This window comes from Mauremys mutica, chromosome 4 (genome assembly GCF_020497125.1).
Source record: "Mauremys mutica isolate MM-2020 ecotype Southern chromosome 4, ASM2049712v1, whole genome shotgun sequence".
In the NCBI taxonomy this organism is placed as follows: Eukaryota; Metazoa; Chordata; order Testudines; family Geoemydidae; genus Mauremys; species Mauremys mutica.
In genome coordinates, this window is record NC_059075.1 from 64763587 (window position 1) to 64777989 (window position 14403).

General features: G+C 38.3%; 1 protein-coding gene across 5 annotated transcripts in view; it reads right to left on the reverse strand.

The window, feature by feature from the left end:
* Positions 1-783: 783 nt before the first annotated feature.
* RBM25 (RNA binding motif protein 25) overlaps positions 784-14403 on the reverse strand; it is a 72171-nt gene continuing 58551 nt past the window's right edge. For all 5 annotated transcript variants that reach the window (XM_045012177.1, XM_045012178.1, XM_045012175.1 and 2 more), the window contains 9 exons: positions 11491-11713; positions 11041-11130; positions 9915-9988; positions 8924-9074; positions 8147-8471; positions 7226-7500; positions 6490-6588; positions 5048-5095; positions 784-2399 (listed from right to left, as the gene is read on the reverse strand). In XM_045012177.1, the coding sequence (XP_044868112.1) occupies positions 2307-2399; positions 5048-5095; positions 6490-6588; positions 7226-7500; positions 8147-8471; positions 8924-9074; positions 9915-9988; positions 11041-11130; positions 11491-11713 (1378 nt within the window). In that variant the 3' untranslated portion in view covers positions 784-2306. The remainder of the gene's footprint in view (positions 2400-5047; positions 5096-6489; positions 6589-7225; positions 7501-8146; positions 8472-8923; positions 9075-9914; positions 9989-11040; positions 11131-11490; positions 11714-14403) is intronic.

Sequence of the window (14403 nt, forward strand, 5' to 3'; positions counted from 1 at the left end):
TTTTAACAAAGTCTTGCCCACCCAGACCTCCATTCAACTCAGTTTCTCTAGGAAGCAAGTGCACAAGCATTATCAAATCCATTAACATAATTTAATAGGCAGGTATGTAGAACAACCCTACTGGCAGAGTGTTCTGCTAAGCAAAGATCTAGCTTCAGTTTCATAACCTGTTGGGGTGTTGGGCAAAATACCAAGCGTGGAGGGCAGTGTGTGTCTCAGTGACATTTGTTTGGCATTAAAGATCAGTTCAGCTTGCTCTGCTATGGTACCGTTAGGGACAGACATGGGAAGATTGTATTAGAGGGAACAAATAAGGCCTTGAAATTTTAGGTTCAACCAGCTCCCCCTTCTCTCTTCACTCCCACCCTGGAGTTCATAACTTCAAATTTCATCAGCATCTGGAAGAGCCACCAAAGAAGGTGGTGGAGAAGGGGAAAAGGGCGCCACTCAGGTAATATCAAGTGGCAGTCATACACATTGAGCAAAAACTAGCATGGATGAGGTTGAGTGTGTGTGGGTGTGCGCAAAAAAATGAACCCAAACTAAACCACAACATAAAACAATATTAGATCTCAACCCAAATAAAGAAAAGCACACTTTAAGCGTACAAACTCAAAGGGATAAAAAAGGGCAACTTAGGACCACATCTGCACACTTCTGTTAAGCCCACATAGAAGAGGAAAAAAGCCTCTGTGGACATTTGTTCTGGTTCCTGACCTGGAATAGATATGTTCAATAAAATGGCAAGCTGTATGAAACTCCAAAAGAATTTGAGCCCCCAAATCAAATATATACATTTTTAATATTTGAAATATTTACATGGCGGAACCTTTACACGATCCCATTTGTTAAGAACAGTGTTTTCAAATGTCCTCTTAAGATGCAAGAAATCTAATAACTCAAGGTCACAGTTATGCTTTCTAAACAGGTCAACCTGTATCCTTCAGTTAAATACAGTTACACAGATACTTGAACAGCTGTACTTAATTTGTTTGCTAATAAGAATTGTGTTTAAAAATTAAAAAAATGTTTGAGATAGTTTTGCTCCCTGGAAAACATTCATCCTGCAATCAAGACGGCTCATCGCACATCATCAGTGCCTTTCTACCTGGGTATGAGATAAAAAAATGCAGTGTACAGTACATCTCATCATTTATACTGCATCAGTTTATAAAAATCCCATACAGACAAGGCAGGAAAATATCACCCTCTTTCAATGACAATACAGCCTGCTTACAGTACAAAAAATGAAGGAAAACAAAACTAGGGCTGGTTTGATAGTACACATAAAAACAGACTTCTACATTGTTTGAAAATGTATGATTTAGTTTTATAAACTGCTATAGTTAATTATATCCTTCAACCTTTTCTTTCCCAAAATGTCCTAAACTGCCATATTAATTTCTCTTCTAAATTCTAAAAAAGGTGTTTTAAAAGTAATTTCTTAAAAATCAGTCAGATTATTTTTGGAGGTAGGAAGGGCTAGCAGAGAAGGGCTAAAATGAAATAATTGTGCACAAGACAGCTGAGGTAAAAAAGCATTAAATAGTGCTCACTGAAGTCATCTCCTCATCATAACTAACAAAGAATAAGAAGCATCTTGCAATCTGCACTCCCTTTATGAGAAGGTTGAGCATCTGGAGGAGGAATCTGGCCAGTTTCACAAAATTGGCAAAACACCACCATTTTTCCTGCACGTTCACATACAATGAAAAGCTTAAGGCCACTCCTTTCCCTAGGTCAGATGAGAGGGACAAATCAACAGGCACAGGCACGCTCACACGCATACTGTGAAAGCCGAGAAAGTCGCTGCATCCACTTATTCTATTTTTACAATTCTAATTTCAATTCTATTATGATCGTTCTTTAAATAAAAAGGGGGCGGGGGGAGAAGAGAGACGAGGATGATACACTTTCAGTAAAATCAATTATCTTGGTCTGTATGATATAGTTCCACATTAAGTGCAAATGTTTTGCAAAACAATGGAGTCTTTTTAATATTTACAAGGAACAGATTTGCCGAACAAGATCACCAGAGACTTGTACAGTAGCTGCATCTTATAAAACATACCAGTAATTGTACCTGGTGAACTATAAAAAGAGAACCAATGCAGGATTCATATAACCATAACCAAGGGGGGGCAGAGTGGCCTCAACAGAGCAGAGGACACTTTTTTTTCACATTTTCTACATAAAAAAAATACAGGTCTCACAAGTGTCTCCGAGGACAGAGAAAATTCAAAGTTCTTGAATGATGGAAAAGAAAAACAAAAAACAAATGGAACCCTAAAAGCAAGGAGAGTGCTTTACTTCACTAGACCGATTTTCTTGGCTTCTGTTTCGTATATCAATAGCCTCCACATTTTTACTATAAAAACTTCCGCTTCTTCATCTAGTACCTACAGGTGGGGGAAAAAAATATATTAGGTTATGGTGGGTTTCCAGTTAGCGACACTACAGTTAAACTTAGCAGACAGACTTATTACTTTGGTAGGGTTCATAGGAAAGAAACATCTGGTGAGCAAAATAAATCAAGTTATAAAGTTATTTTCCATCATGAAACAGCAATATTAAGTTGTTCCTGGAAAAAGTTTATGTATTATTGTCAAGTGGTGGGGGATATGATCCTAGTACACAAAACTAAAAAGCTTCTGAATTTTTCAGTAAGGCATTATATAAAGTTTAACGAGTATGGCTAGGGTCCTCTGATTTGCTTGAGCAGATTGCAATCACTTCACATATTTTAGTTTGAAAGTGAAGTGAACCCAAGGCATCTATCTTATTTCATTAAGTTGACTTCATGTCATATGTACTTATTTTTATTATAACTCCAAGTAATCAATGCTACATTTAGTCTCCTAGGGAAGACCATATTTTATTCACAAATTTGGGATAGGGCCAACTGAAACTCTGGATCTGAATCCTAAAGTTCAGGAGGATGAGAGTGGAAGTGTCAAGAGATCTGATCCATATCTAAACTGTGTGGCTGACTCGTATATCTTTAGGATGGGCCAAACCAAAATCTTTTTTTCTGAGCCTCCCTCTGAAATTTGGGAATGTTGGAATCTGGATCCAAATTTTGTGGCTAAGGGTTCTCTCTGCAAGCTATACAACAGGAGTTGTCAAACTGGGGGTTGGGACCCCTGAGGGGGTCACGAGGTTATTGCATGGGAGTTTGCAAGCTGTCAGCCTCCATCCCAAACCTCGCTTTGCCTCCAACATTTATAATAGTGTTAAATATATAAAAAGGTGTTTTTAATTTATAAGGAGGGGGTCACACTCAGTGGCTTGCTATGTGAACGGGGTCACCAGTACCAAAAGTTTGAGAACCACTGCTATAGAAGCAGGTAGTTCACCTTGGCACCTTTCTTTCACACTGTGTTCTATCACTATTAAATATCCGTGCATCATGGTCCCCAGCTGCTCCTTCCACCATAAACAGTTGTTTTACAGAATAGCAATCAAGCAATTTTAAGTTTCAGAAACATGACTGCATGACAATGATTCAACTGGCTGAATTACAAAAGCAGTGTTATCCTTTTATCCTATTCTCCAGCACAAGAGACCATGCTGCTATCCTCCCTAACAGAGAGATCTGCAATCTGGAGGTCACTGCCAACTCTTCCTTTTTCCTACACAATATATCCAAAACCCAAGCTTTCTTCTCTGTGTAAGCCATTAGTTTCAACCTGAGCACTACAGCCACCTGTGTTCTGGTCTCCCCCACATCCAATCTGCCCCCTTTTAATGTGAACAAAACTCAGGCAGTAAGGTCAGAATCTGAGCTCCCTATTGCTTCTTTGGATTCTTCCAATGGATCTGTTTCACCACATCAAACTCCAAGTTTCTCACAATCATTCTCTATGTAACTCTGCCCCTGCCTTCTTATTCTCCCATGCATTTGTTGCCCCATTGTGCCACCTTGATGTCGTTTGTATGCTCCTCCAAGTGCCTCAATTTCTTCCATGCTGCTCCCTATCCTTCCGTAAGATGCCCTTCCTGAGCTGACTCCCATGGCCACCACCCTCTCCTTTAAATCCCTTCTGAAGACCCATTTTTCTGCAACACCTACAAGAAACTAGCTAAGTCATCTATTTATCTTTTCCCTTTATCTTATGAATTAATTGTTATTTATGTGGAGGGGGAAGACAATGTTGGGAGGGCATAGTGTCAAGACACAAACGGAAGCTTGCAATTGCATTTGCCTCTCCCATCTCTGTAATGAAGCTGAACTGTAGCAGGAGGTTAGGGATGAGGAATTTCATGTGTAACTTAAAACCCCCAAACTGATATGCAACTGAAGATGTGACACGCCCCCTCCCCCAATGATTACTTTTCTTGTATGCTGTATCTATTTCTTAACACAGCTTTCCCCATCTAGAATCTACACAGGTAGAAACTGTATTCCTCTATATTTTGAAAGTGCCTAGCATCAATACTGTTATTAGTTTAACAAACAAATATGAACTGCCTAGGTGCTTTCTTCAAGAGGAAGGAGTTGACTTGTGCATTCTTGACAAGATACTTTTTCCACCAAAGGAACAAAACCCTTCTCTCCAGTTTTACCGAAGAAATTTGCAGTTTTAGATTTTACATATGTCAAATCATAAAGGGAAGGTTGTGGAGCCAGTCCACTTGTACGTGGACTGATTTGACATATGTAAAATCTAGAAAATGACTATTTTGGAAATGTTCAGATGAAAACTGGAAATGGATGTACATTAAACATACTATACTATCCTAATTAAGAAAGTCCATCATCAGTGACTGCAGAATGCTATCATAATGTATGTGCCTATGCTTCATCCTAAGTTTGCAGTCAATTGCTATACCCAAACTGCTGCAGAGAAAGGGTCCATAACAGATGAATATTGACAGATATTCAACAAAATTCAAAGTTAGACATTCTGAGTCTGTAATTATTAGCTTCTATGTAATGTTTACGAGGCAACAAAACCAACCCATCTGAATTGAGAGGTATCAGTGGGCCAGGGGGAAACATGAGGGGGAAAAAATAGAAGATAATTGATATTCAATTTCAGCTTACCATGGCAACATCATCCAATATGCTTTGCGGCGAACTATGAGCCATAACCTGAAACAAATAAATGGTTTTCAGTCTACAAACTGAGAACCTAAGAACTGTACTTATATTAAAGATCTCCAAAAAATGAGCCTAAATTTGAAATTGCTATAGCAAGCAACCCACTGTTTTGCCTCAGCAAAACATCCTTAAAGATCCTTAAAGACTGCATCTACTTTCACAGGAGTGTTAGTATCAAGGTCAATGTGTGGGATAAAACACCAGCATTGCCTAGCTCCAAGAAGCCACAAGGGACTCACTCAACTAACTGCTCCTACACTTCCAGTCTGGCTGTGCTAATTTGGGGAGTGAGGGTAAAGGAATTTCCCCTCCTCCAACCTGGATCTGCTACTGGGAGAGGATAAAGGGAGGATAGTGAGTGGGTGGGTATCAATCATCCTCCCTCACTTTGTTTTATTTGTTAGAGATTTGAATGGGTGGTATTTATTTTAACATATTTGAAATTGTTTTTCAGCGCTCAAAGTCCTTTTCCAGGAGAGGGTGGCATTATATATAAAATTTAATAAAGTTTAAACAAATAAATGAAAACTTTGCTAAAATTAATACCTCCTATCAGAATTGTGCTCCAAAAGCCAGGCTTTTATTTTAAAAAAATAAAATAAATGTTTCTAGCCCTATGGCTGTGAAGAAACCTTTTTTAAAAAGTGAACCAAATGTAAAATCAGTCCAGTGGTCTCTGCCTGAATCTGCAAACAGCCTGTTCCAAAGCTGTGACAAGTATCAACTGCCACATTCATTTCAATTATCTATTAAATTTGAAATCTAACGAGGCAAATGTCAGTATCACCATGGTTAAATATTTCAAATATATTCATTTTATATCCACTTAACATGCTTATTCCACACACTCAAAGTGTATCCCACATTTTTCTCAGGTGCCAAAAATCTAACTCTTCTGAACCCAAAAAGCAAAATCTCCTGTTTCTCTCCGAGAGCTTCTAACAGTTATGGATTTTCAATAAACACTAAAAATTAAGACCTATGGGGCAAGGTAAAATAAACTGAATTAAATATGAAAGTGAACAGGGATTATATACTGATTATTATTCACTTTCCTATTTAAATTATATAAAAATCTCTTTTTTAATTCATCTGAAGTTTCTGCAAAATCTCATCTGCTGCCCTGGAGGGTCTCACTACAAAAATCCAGTTAAGTGTGCAGCAGACTGCAAAGAGACTTGGGTATATGCATACTGTGAGTAAATAAGTATTAAAGGAGCTGTCTTGTAATTGGGTACATGCATTAAATCGGTGTTGACTGCTTGCTGCTGGTCAATATTACAAACTGTAGTATCTTCAAATGGTTATTCTCCAGCCATTGTCTTTTTAAACTGGAAACAAAACCCAGATGTTTAGAAAGTTATTCAGAGGAAAATTATATTAACCTTTGAACAAACAAAATCAACTAGTGTGGCTTCTTCTTCACCAATATATTCTATTATTTTCTTGTTGATCCATGGTCTAATTCGACGTTCCATTAATGTCTGAAAAGGAAAGAGAACACCATTTATGTCAGACTATTACCATCATCCTTACTGCCCCCCATCAGTACTACCCAGAAGCTAGCTACTAACAGTGATGCAGAGGATCTAACACACAAATAACTAGTGAAAGATCCAACATTATATAATGTCAGATCAATATTTTAATTCAATTTATACCTGCCCAACACAAATGCAGGCCAATTTACTGCAAAAAGTTATACTACCTAACAGAACCTGTTAGAAATCGAAAGCTATTCCTCAGGGACCTGGTGACACAGTAAATTAAATGTCCCTAATTCTCACCTATGGTTTAAATCAAGTCTTATGATCTACAATAAGTTTCTAGTGGACTTTTGGTCATACTATAAAACCCATTATATAAATTTGTATCATCAGCTAGGGAGAGGCCCAGGAGCTAATCTAAGCAGGCATGACATGATGCAGAGTAGATACTATCTGTGGACAGGAAGTACAGCATCAACTGTCATGTTTGATTTGAGTCAGAGCTATTGATGTGACTCATGGTGACAAATGTTTTGTCTTTTTAGTGAATACCATGGTGCATCACTTGGCAGATTATGCTTTCCGATCAACATTAGCTTTATTTTTTTTTTTAATTAAAGAAACAGTTACTCACTGAATCCACAATAGACCAATCAAGAGGATAAGCAAAGAGCTCTGGTTTGGCTGTGGGAATTTTCTCAATAAGACTTTTAATATGTTTGCGCTTTTCTTCTGTATTGACATTGCCCTTGGAGGAGCCTTTATCTTCTTCACCATAATCCAAGGGAACCAATTTCCTTTTCCGGGGCACATCATCACTGTCTTCATCCTCAAATTTATTGAACACACTGTCCACGGGGAGCTTCTTCCTCTTCACAGCATTGGGCTGGCTTGGACTATTGCAGGCACCTACAAAGAAAGGCAGGAGAGAATAATAAAATATTTGTAATTTGCAACTGAAGGTAGTTTTGTTTGTCTTCACAGTAAAATTCACACCCTTAAATAAGGAACAGGGATATAAAAATTATTCTCTAGTGCTCAGAGCAGAGGAAATGGGAGTCAAGACTCTTGTTCTATTCTGGATTCTGTCACCAGTTTACTGTGCTGCTCTGGGAAAGTCAGCCTCTCTAGCCCTTATTTTGCTGGTCTTTGAAAAGGGTATTATGAAAAAATATTTGTAAAGCACTTCTGGCTGGAGCCTACTGATGTCAATGGACAGATTTCAATGGGCTTTCCATCTAATGCTTACAGGTCTTCTAACATTTTAAGTCCAAAGTATTAATCACAGCTCATTAGTAGAGCATTCTTTAGGAAACCACTCACTTAGCATGCCAAACCTGTTTTCTTCTTCCCAGATTTTAGACAAATCAGCTAATATATTAAGATATCTTTGAGCAGGAAGAACATCCTAGTTACTGGCAATTTAGCATATCAAGTTGCTCAGTTTTGCTCCCAAATCTACAATATAATTTGGAAAATTGAATTACTTCTCAACTTCCTGTGTTTCTTCTCTCTACAAACCCTCAAGGAAAATTGAAATGAAATGCCAACTTGCCCAATTTGAGGCTAAGTCCTATTTTAGGCCTATGCTCCTCTGGCTGTTGCTGATCAGGCGAGTTTTCATGAGGGATGATGATGCCACAGGGTGATTCATCACCAGGGGTGTTAGGGGTTGCATTGCCACTAGCAGATGAAACAGATGGGGCAGAGCTGATGGGTCGTAGGGTTGGTTTAAGGCAAGGCTTTTGTTCCGGTTCCTCCTCCTCTTCCTCTGGTTCTTCCCTTTTTTCCTCTTTTTCTGGCTTTTCCTCCTCTTCTTCCTCAGATTCTGGCTCCTGTTTGATTTGTGGCTGTCGGCGCCTTTCGGCCTCTTGTTCCATCTGCAAATAAACAGCCAATTAGCAAATGTAAAAACCTCTCAAGACCAAAATTGTCCTATTTGGGAAGATTCTGAAAAAGGACCTACTTAAATGTCCTGCCCTCTACCCCATGAAGTGTCCACCGCATAATCTGTTATTAAGGAATAAAATATACACAAACCCTACTACTGTCTTCATAATCGGATAATCCTGGTAAATCCAAATCATTTTTAAACTCCATTTTATCTGGATTTTTAAAAAAAAATAATCCAGATTAACAATTTTATGATACTTACATAAAGACTGGAAACCAAAAAAGCTTTCCATATCTACATTTGGATGAACAAAGCATATATTACCACCAGATCAACTATAAACCTCTAATTTATTAAACGTGTACTCAAACATTTAACTTTGCCTAATACTACAAAGATATTTATGCATTTTCCTTTGTCAGACCAGTTGTTGCTTACCCTCTGGAGTTCTGCATCTGGATCTGGATGTCCTTCTGCCAGAAGGCGCTGCCTGATTTCTTCCAACTCTTCTTTCTCCCTCTTCCTATCTCGTTCATCTCCTTCCATCTCTTTCTCCCTGTCTCGCAATCTCTTTTGAAGAGCACTACCCCTGAAGAAGATACAAACTTTGTGCTTAAAAGTTAAGAACAATCTAATGAAAGCCTTCTACGACACATAACTGCTTCCATTCATTTTTCCATTAAGTAAAACCACAAGATGTGTAAGTGCACCTTGAACCCTCTAGTCTCATGATGGGAGATGCTAAAATGTCAACTCCCATTCTATACCCAACTCCAAAGAATCAGCATCATCATGCTCAGCAGATAATGAGACATGCAGAGAGACAAGTGCTCTTTCTGGAATCCTGAATGAAAAAAATTATAGTTAGAGTGGGATCATTTATAAAGCTAGGAAAATAGTAAGTGTTTTATAGACCCGAGTAAACCTGTACTTGATAAGAACTCCTCCCGATTTTAATTAATCAGTTTAAGTTAATTTTTTTGGGTATTCCCATAAGAAGGATCCTCACCACCCTGACTTAAAAGTTTTTCTGAATATAATTTACAGCCCCAGTATAAAGAGCAGAGAAATAAGTTTATATAGAAGTCCACTCTTCCCTCCCTTACCCACAGTTTTGGGACTACTCTGATCTCATGTTCTGCCTCACCCTAAAGCAGTACCCTCATCTCTGTTAAAGGAGTGGGAAGGAGAGGATGCTCCTTGAATCAGTGAGTAGCAGTAAAGTGTTACCCAGTTCCCTCAGATTTTGAATGTATTGACTCCATGAGGTAATCTAGCTACTTAATGATCCCTATCACCACAGTATTTGAGTGCCAAGTTCCCTGTACACTCATGCCTCTTATTTTCTACCAGTAACCATGACAATTTTATTAATCAGCTAGTTAGTGAGGATTGGATTTTCCCCGCTTGGTTGCTTACTCAAACGTACCTGTAATATTTTGGATCATCTCTGTCATCATCATAATCTTCTAAAAATTCTTTTAGCCGTTTGGCTTCTTTTGCCTGTAGCAAGTAGAGACATCAATATTACTGTAAAGGTTTTCTACTCCTTCCTCTCAGACAAAATACATTCAGTTTCATTCTATCCCTGTTTAAACTATTGGATACAGATTCCCCCTGCCAGCAGATGGAGAGCTTCTGGAGTGGCATCACCCCCCTCCTCCCATATAATAGTGTGACAACTCACTAATGTTTGTCCATCTCTGACTGGTAGGATAAATGTCCCTCACTGTCAAGCACTGAAGTTCTCATTATCTAACATCTTGAAGCTTTTTCATATGGTCAATATTCTTGTGTCCTAAATAAGAAAACCACAATAGGGTTCTTCAAATAAATGCTTTATAAGCCAGTTTTTTTAATGGATTTGAAAGTGTCAGTTTAAATGGGCACTATTAGTTCCATTTAGTCTTGAAATTTAGATTTTATAAAACCAAAAGTTTAATCAACAAATAATTCTAATGAATAATTTTAGATTTAAATACTCCTTTGCAATGTGCTGCAGCATTGAGCTCATGCACGAGCCAAAACGTGGTAGAGGAACAGAACCTTTAAAAAGAACAAACCCACATTCTGCAGAATCTGAACATGCCAAGCATACCACATGAGTACATCCAGCAGACTAGATCTGACCAATGTTTTATACGTCAGAAAACAGACTACGTTTACACTGAAAACTTGACAGGTGTGTTGGTCACAGTTGTAACATTTCTTACTGAAGATGCAATTCTCTGTAAGACAACTAGAGTATTTTGCAGCGGCCTGCTCTCTCCCTATTTTGCTTCTGCTAAAGCCAGGCAACCAATCTTTATTTTTCCAGGATCTCTTACCTAATGCTTCTGCTTTACATTTTAAAAGTCATCTATCACAATTATGTGGCTAGTTAGCTTTAAGCTATTGTGTACAAAATCCATGTGTTCTGTTGATGTAAGCAGGACAATACATTACAGGATATTTCACAGTAGCCCTTTATGTGAAGAAAATTACAGAATCTGCCTCAGTTCTAATTCAAACAGAGGGGGAAAAAAAGGAATCCAATTGCAAATAGCGAATCTTACCATTTCCCTTCGTCTTTCTTCTTCCCTCTCAGATTCTTTTTCATATTCTCTAGTTTTCTTCCGTTCTCTGATCTCCCAGTTTTTAAGACGCTGCAATAAAAATATACGAAATACTCTCCAATCTCATGAGCATTAGAAACCAACTAAAAAACAAAACCAGTTTCCACATACTCAGAAATAATTAGGTCAAGATATAAAAATTCGCTACTTATAGTTTTAAACCCTTGGAATAAATGGGCCAGAAATTCCCCTCCAGACTGATTTAATTTGTGTAACATTGTGTTCTGAATCCTGTCATCCAGTGCCAAAGGGTTAGATATGGGGTTGGGGAAAAAGTGGACTATTGTGCAGTAAGACAACCACCAAGAAACACACAATTAAAAAGTCACTGACATCAGAAGTGACTTTCCAACTTGAAAAGTTTGAAAAGCATAGCTACTCCCAAACTACCTCTTGATAAGCAGCTTCCTTCTCACGTAGTTTCCTTTCCAGCTTTCGGCGTTCATAGGCATCCTCTTCATCCTCTTCTCGGTCCCTTTTCTTGTCCTTTTCTCGCTCCCGCTCCCGTTCTCTCTCCCTTTCCCTTTCCCGCTCTCGTTCTCTCTCCCGCTCTCTCTCTCGTTCTCTTTCCCGCTCCCGCTCCCGTTCACGTTCTCTGTCTCTGCTTTTCTCTCTAAGGAAAAGAGCCAATACAATTAAGCATACAACCAGCTAGCTTATCTCCTCTACCAAACAAACACAAACAAGTATTGGATGTAATTTCAAACACTTAATACAGTATTGATACCTTCTCTCAAGGTGGATTTGAGTTAAATCAAATTGATTTAAATCATGATTTAAATCACTAGTCAGGAAGACTTGATTTAATCATGGATTTCTACATAAAAGTGCTTTCTTGTTGGTTGTTATAACCTTAATGCATATTCTTTACAACTCAAGAGATAGATGAGACCCAAACTGGGTCTCTTATGGCCTGCTGCCATTATAGGTTTTCCCTTCTAGTGAGAGAATGGTATGGTAGATCTCAAAGCAATGAAGGCTACATTCAGAAAGACCTTAAGACTTCTGGAATATGCTGCTCAAACAGTTTCACTTTTGTTTCTACTGCCTGTTCCTCCCTTCTCACATTTATCTCCAGACTTCTCCTTGTCCAGATCTATTCCGCCTCCAACAATCTTCTATTCATTGAACTTTTTGAAACTTTGCACTTTTAGAGAAAGGTAAGGGATTGACTCTGTGTACACAAATTTGCAGAGCGACAATAGGGTTGAGGTCCGTTATTTCTCACCTCTATATATTATTTATTTAAAAACATTTTTGCTGTTAACAAGCATGTTATAACTGGAGACATGAATCCACAGTTTGAGAACTGCAAAACTAAGCATCTCTGATGGTATCTTCTATACTGAGTACTGAGTCCCATTGGGTAGATCGAAAGATTAACCTAAATAATCCATACAGAAGCCCCTGGAACCCTGTAAGTTTGGGTCCCTAATCCATGAACTATTGAAACTCATTTACAAAAAACTTTTCTTAAAGATTATATATGGAGATATACCTATCTTGTAGAGCTGGAAGGGACCCTGAAAGGTCACTGAGTCCAGCCCCCTGCCTTCACTAGCAGGACCAAGTACTGATTTTGCTCCAGATCCCTAAGTGGCCCCCTCAAGAATTGAACTCACAACCCTGCATTTAGCAGGCCAATGCTCAAACCACTGAGCTATCACTCCCCCCAGATTACATAAATATATTGTCTCATACTATAGAATTAGAATTTATAATCTCTATTCCATGATGAGTTCTCTCTCTTTAGATGGGTTTTTTCCTCAAAAAGCATTTTATCAAAAAAATCAATTTTATTTTTTAAATCCAATTATTTATTTTTTTAAATCATTGATTTTTATCCACTCTGCCTTCTCTGGAGTTATTCCTCTTGTTATTGTACAAAATGATTAGCTATAGTGATGGAACTGATTATGTAAATCTACATTTAATTTTTTGCTGTTTTTTAAACCTGTTTCTTAGTCAGCCCAACCATAAATACTTGGAATCACTAAGCTCACATGGCAGTAACTAGTATTCAAGGGTCAATGTTCTCTAATAGTTTTCCCACATACATGCCCCAAAAGGTATTAGACCGCTTTATTTTCCAGGCTATCGTTTTACAGTTTAAATAACACTTAAGGTTTGTGCTACTTGCAGAGATCTCAGTTTGAACTGCAAGCTCAGTCCCCCATTCTTCAGGCTACCAGGAACAGAGGTATGTCAGGTTAATCCTGGTGAAAAGGGAGAGCAGGTCTTGCTGAGCAGAAGTTAATCTTTTTATTTCTTTATATTTATGTATAAAACTTTCCCTTATCCTCTTAACAAAGAATATCACCTTGCCGAAGGACTATTACAGGGATACAGAAGGTCACCTCATGATGGAGGGCAGATGCTCTGTCTGAAGAGGCATTGGTGGGGATATAGTGGGTGTAATGCAATCAGTTATGAAAAAATAACCCTTAACCCAGTCTGTATGAAAGACTCACTTCCAGCTGCCTCACCCAGACCTATAAGGATTTTTTTTTTCTCCCTACCCATCCCAAAAGCAGAAGACAATAAGAAAGCCAGATAGTTGTGTAAGGTATGAAAGATCTTTCCATAACACCCTCACCACCAACCTCCCCCGCCAAAAAAAAAAAGGTGGGGGGGGGGGGAAGAGAGTCAGCCTGGACAATTGCCTTAGGTATGAATATTGTCCCTAGGACATAAAAAAAAATAAGATTACTGCTGGCCTGAAAAGCCTTGTATACAAAGCTTCAATCTTAAATGAATTTAAGGGTACGTTATCACCACCTACTGAGAGAGTCACATTTATCATCATCTTTCATGTTATTTTTAACCCTCTAGTGCCCCATAAGCATACCAATTCTGACACTGCGTGATATCTCCATCCAGCTCTACCTCCACAAGACAAGGGCCCCAAAAGCATTTAGTCTGCCCCTTAAATTCAGGGTGCAGAAACTGAGTGCCAAGGCTAATATATGTACACCTCCTTGAAACAATCTCTCCCTCTTCCCATTTGGCTCACAACCTGCATACAGACTTTGCATCACCATGTTTAGTCACTAGCTTCTTTGCAGTTTAGCTCTGTTCATATTGCCAATTAGCTAGGATGACAGGCTGAGCAACAAGGCTTCACCTTTTGTGGGAACTGTCATATGCTTTGTGTACTTTTTATGTATAAAATTAAAGTTTTTTAAAATCATATTTCCTATTTTACATGGACCTATTTTTTTTTATTTATTTTTTACTTAGGATTGAGAGCTGTCTTTTTTCTAAGTGAAAAAAAACCCAATATATTGAACTATATTCACTTGT